The 5171-nt window shown below is 45.3% G+C and overlaps 1 protein-coding gene across 1 annotated transcript; it reads right to left on the bottom strand.

Moving 5' to 3' along the window:
* Nucleotides 1-1503: 1503 nt before the first annotated feature.
* On the bottom strand, nt 1504-3865 carry Sfxn1-3 (Sideroflexin-1-3). Its single transcript, XM_084597450.1, has one exon. The coding sequence runs from the start codon at nt 3565-3567 to the stop codon at nt 2611-2613; it is 957 nt and encodes a 318-aa protein (XP_084453576.1). The 5' UTR covers nt 3568-3865; the 3' UTR covers nt 1504-2610.
* Nucleotides 3866-5171: the final 1306 nt, after the last annotated feature.

The following is a 5171-nucleotide window of genomic DNA, read 5'->3' as shown; positions in this document are numbered from 1 at the left end:
TTCATTTGAAAAAGCTTATCTGCTATAAGATTTTGTTTCTCGCATCATCATCATCATCAGCCTGACTATACCCACTGCAGGGCGAAGGCCTCTCCCATATTTCTCCACTGAACCCGGTTCTGTGCTAGCAGCATCCACTTGGCCCCCGCGAACTTCTTAACCTTATCCACCCACCTAACTCTCTGCCGCCCCCTACTACGCTTTCCTTCTCTTGGAATCCACTTTGTTACCCTAAGCGACCATCGGTTATCTTGCCCATGCCCATTTCTTCTTAATTTCCACTAGAATGTCGGTAACTTGAGTTATTTCTCTGACCCACTCTGCACGCTTCCTATCTCTTAATGTTACCCCTACCATTTTTCGTTCCATACTTAAGTATAACTCTCTTGGTTAGCCTCCACATTTCAGCCCTTGCATCATCCAAGCTAACAATTTCCTTACAGAATGCAACAATAAAGAAAAGGATAAATAGGACATTATGCATTGCCTATTATGGAAAAACGCTTTCTACAGGCAAATACCCTCCAGGTGGCATAAAACTTAATGCGATTTTCATACCAATCTTGTACTCTAGCTAAATATGCAAAGCATCCGTTGCTCTTCACATTAAGAGCAAGTAATTGGTTTCAAGTAAACAATCAGTTAGAAAATATTTTTCCCCTGACACCAAGCCATGAATTTGCAAATAAGATTACTCTTGGAGTCAAGCAGAGTAGCCCTGATAGCATTGATTTTTTGTGTGACGTATTTACTATTTTCTCAATCATAAAAATTTGGTTACATGCCAATGTTTACAAAAGGACACCGCCTTTTTTTCTTGTTGCTAAGAATTTTTCCTTCTTTCCACTGTCTCTACAGTCATATAATTACATAGCCATTTTCAAACTGAAGCCAATGCACGTACTTTAATTGTAAAAGCAGTCTCAGAACTGTAAACTGGTATGTATAATATCATTCACAACATCCCACACCAGCAAAGGACAGTGAGTGCTATTCAACACTATCTTGAGTGACATCAGTTGCATCAGGTTTACCTTAAATGATAAGCCCTAAATACTGATTAGATAGAGGATCCCCACAGGGCCCATAAATAATGTGCAAGTATTTCAGGTGACATGAAGTACTTTATATTGCACCATTGCACTGCTTACCAGCTATTCTCTGATCAGTAATAAAACCTCCTTGGCCATGAGCATTCATTCTGCTGTTTACTAGTCTGCTCTCCTCTGTGCCTTGATTCTACTCTGGTATGTGGGGTTTAAGACCAAGAAGCTGCAGATGGGATATGAGAAATATAAGAGGGTTCTGATCTGATTTCAACCATTAGGGATACCTTAAACATGAGCTGACAATCCACAAAATATGGGAAATTTGGCATTTCATCTGCAACAAAATGAATCAGGCTGCAGGCATGCAATACAATAAATACAGCATAGGTGGTGGTCTTCCTCCCCAAAGCATTGCAGTCCACATCCTGCCGATTGCTGAATTATACTGCACTACTTTACTCAGGAACAAAAAAATATTTATTGCCAACCACATCAGTGTGACATGCAGGAAGATGCAAGTTACAACTGTGTCCGCAAGACTCAACGAATAGTGACAAACATTCCTCGGTGTAGTTGTACAAAAACCTTATTGTATGTACAGTACAGTAGACTGTTTGGAATAGACGTCTGGAAACAATATATTGGTCTTGTGAGTGAACTGGTATCTTGCATGGAAGTCCACAAGGAGTAATACCACTGTTACAAAAAAATATGTGTTCATTACTGGCAGCTTGGAAGAATTATAGCATTCTTTTTTTCTGATTAAACAGAAGAAAAAAAAGAAAACATGGTACTGACACTGTTCAATGTGAAAGAAAAAATAGCTCGTCTGCACCATGAAACTCAGGAAATGGCGCTTAAATGACAATGGCAGAAATAGCTGACATACATTGCAACACAAATGTCATCTCCCCTTGTCCTTGCTATTTGATAACTTTCCCAAAAAGCATGCATTCTAAGCAACAATGTTGCGCTCAACACCTGTGTTGCGCCTTGCACAACTGAATATCAATCCACTCACCAAAATGGTTTCTGCCGTCAATCAACATTATGCTGCAGCACATTTGAACGAGACTCATACAAAAAATATTTACAATCTAGCGGACCACATAAACTCCCCACAAGCCGACTGAATTTCCTACACATTATTCTTGGTCGAAATGGCATTTTACTTTCACCTTGACTTTATATTATTCATTAAAATCTTCTAGCAGGCCCTTTCTGACCACTTTGACCCTAAAGTACATAGGAACAAACTTATGCAAGTACACGTTAAAATTAAGAAAACATGTGCAGAACATTAGTATGACTCGTCAAGCTGTACAACACAGCCAGACTATGAGTGCCGAACACTCCTCTGAGAATGCAAGCTGTAAAAAACACACTACAAAGATGCACAGAAAACAATAGTCATAGTCAGGTAACCAATACCACGAGTGAAACAAACCTTCCTGGCCCAATCACTTACATCCATAATTCGCAGCTAAATGAAGCAAATTCTCCTCACATAGCAAAATAAAAACATGTTTTAACTCGCCCTGGACAATATCAGAGTTATCGCTCAAAGGCCCTTATTGTAGTACAGCGTAGTGGGAGGATTGGGCATCTTTCGCACCACCTCTTGCAACTCGGGCTCCAGGTAACTCACTTCGATGTGGCTCTTCTGGGGGAAGATAGCACAGCACAGCGGAGTCGCGAACACCAACATTAGGCCGCACATGCCTACTTGTAGCGGTGCGCTGATCCAAGGGTAACGTTGCAGCACGCCTTTCTTTTCTAGCTGGTTCATCACAATCGGAGGGAATACCATGCCCGGCGCAGCCATACCCACCCTGGAGAGAACGACCATGGCAATAGCCCACTTGGCAGCCACCTTCGACTCGCCGATGCGGTTGCCGTTCTCGTCGACCACGGGGATGCCGTGCCTGATCTCGCGCATCCTCATCATCGGGATATTGACACAGTTGGCAGCCGCCACAGCACAGAACGGCACGAAGCGGCCGACGAGCGGCGGAAGCGTCTTCACGAAGCTATTGAGTCCGAGCGCAGTACCCAGCGCACCACCGGTGGCGAGCACATAGGAAAGACCCAGCGTAGAGAGCGGAATCGGAGAGTCACCGCTGCGGTTTGAGTAGTTGACGACTGCGTTAAACGACTGGTTCACCCACTGCCAGAAGACAACCTGCGGCGTCGTCTTGTAGAAAGTTAGCATGCAGCCCGTGATACTCATGTTCATCGGCACCTGGGCCGACATGCGACCGATGAGAGTCACCTTTTCGCCGGTGTCCGGATGGAAAGCCGAGTCGTAGATGTGTTTTGCCCGCCACAATTTGTCCTCCGTTAGTCCGGGCAAGCTCTCACCCTTGCGGTAGCGCGTGACGATGTCGCGTGATTCTTCCAGCTCGCTGCTCGTGCACAGCAGGTTCAACGGATTGGTGACCGTGAAAAAGTGCCGCGCCCTGCCCCAGTAGGTGCTCTGATCCCACCGGGGCTCGTCGATGTTGATGCGCGTTTGCATCGTGCTTTGCAGACCTCCTTAAGCCTTGGAACAAGCAGCGGTAACCTTCTCCTCGTTGCGGACGGAGAACCACCACTGCGATTTCGTCTTTGGTATCGCTGAGTGGCTCGTAGCGATCCACACGGACACGACAGGCCGACGGGCACGGACGGACGGATATATCGACGTCCAAGCTTGCCGATCGTCAGACTCCACGCGGCCCACTCATTTTTCCTGTTTGTCTACAGAGGAAAAGCTTCGCAAGGAACGTTACCGTTGCCAAATGTGTTTATTCCGCGCTTTATGTACAACGTTTTGCCTGCTTTAGGCACTTAAACTGGCGGAAGCATAACTTTTTGCTAAAAATTTAATACCACAACAATAGTTTTCGAAAAGTACGCTGGCGCCATCTCTACTTAGGGTCCGAAGTAAATGATGACGCTTTGCATTTGTGCCACTAGAGGCCACTACAAACCAAAGCGTTGTTTTTGTTTTGGTATTGAAGGTTCGTACGCGCGTGATTTAACAACTGCCTTGTTTTTATGCCCATCAAAGCATGGGCTCTTGCCACCCGACGCTGCAGGTGAAACTCCGGGTGCATGTTTTTAGGCAGTGGAGGGACTTCCAGTATTTTGTGTATTGAAAGGGGAATCACTATTCTAGTCTACCACAAACGGCGTATGTCGACAGGGCAGAACATGGGGAGAAGAGAGCTGCCCTGACACTGGTCGATCACACGTACCATTTACAAAATTCAGCAACAATAAACGAAACACGAACCCCAGAGGAGGCAAAAGAGGCAGCTGTAGCTCTTTATTTTTATGACGAACTCCAAATTCATCTTTAGCGATTTGAAAACAACAGTTCGAAATTTCGTAAAAGGTAGAATTCATCACCCAGCAGCCGAAATTTTAAAGGCTCTTGATCACTCTAAAAATGCACGTTCGATCAAAATTTTGTGGGTCCTCGAAAACGTGGATCACCCTGCAAACGAGGCGGCACACCAGTATACCCGAAGATTCATCGTAGGCCGGGAGGTGCGTCACCCCAAGCTAAGATCGGCTCGCGAGAGAGAGAGACCCCACGTACAAAAGAAATACGAATTGGTATAAAAATAGCAGACTGAAATATATAGAACTCCACCCTGTATTGATCAAATCACAACAAACACTACTCAGAAACCTTCCGACAAATTTGTGCTTTGTTCTACATAAATTAGCACAATGGTATCCAAACGAATACAGCGCCTCATGTTCCCTTTGCGGCAGGTCTAGAGCATTGCATGTTTAAATGTGAAACCATGCAACTGCCGGAAGACCTGCAGATTACCAATTCGGAACAGTGGGAGGCCGCATTGCTTAGCTCTGATCCAGGCCTTCAACACGCCGTCACGGCCTAGGCTCAGGAGGTCGTCGAGCGCCGTCGAGCGACGACCACCCCTGGGGCGGCTTGAGGAGCTCACGAAGAAAGAATACTGCAATTTCTCCTCAATAAATTTTCCTCCTCCTCCTCCTCCTCCTCCTCCTCCATCAAAGCATGGTTCTGCCACTTTTTCGACATTCACTAATGTGTACTTCAGTATAAATGTCTCACGGGAATAAGCCAAGCATGGCAACTTTCTATGG

This window comes from Amblyomma maculatum, chromosome 3 (genome assembly GCF_055883805.1).
Source record: "Amblyomma maculatum isolate TAMU_Amacu chromosome 3, ASM5588380v1, whole genome shotgun sequence".
Lineage (NCBI taxonomy): Eukaryota > Metazoa > Arthropoda > Arachnida > Ixodida > Ixodidae > Amblyomma > Amblyomma maculatum.
Note: the sequence above shows the minus strand (reverse complement) of the source record. Positions and strands in the feature narration are given on the sequence as shown.

What these genes read in the sequence shown, in the direction of transcription:
- Sfxn1-3 (XM_084597450.1), bottom strand. Translation starts at nt 3,567, where the DNA reads ATGCAAACGCGCATCAACATCGACGAGCCCCGGTGGGATCAGAGCACC.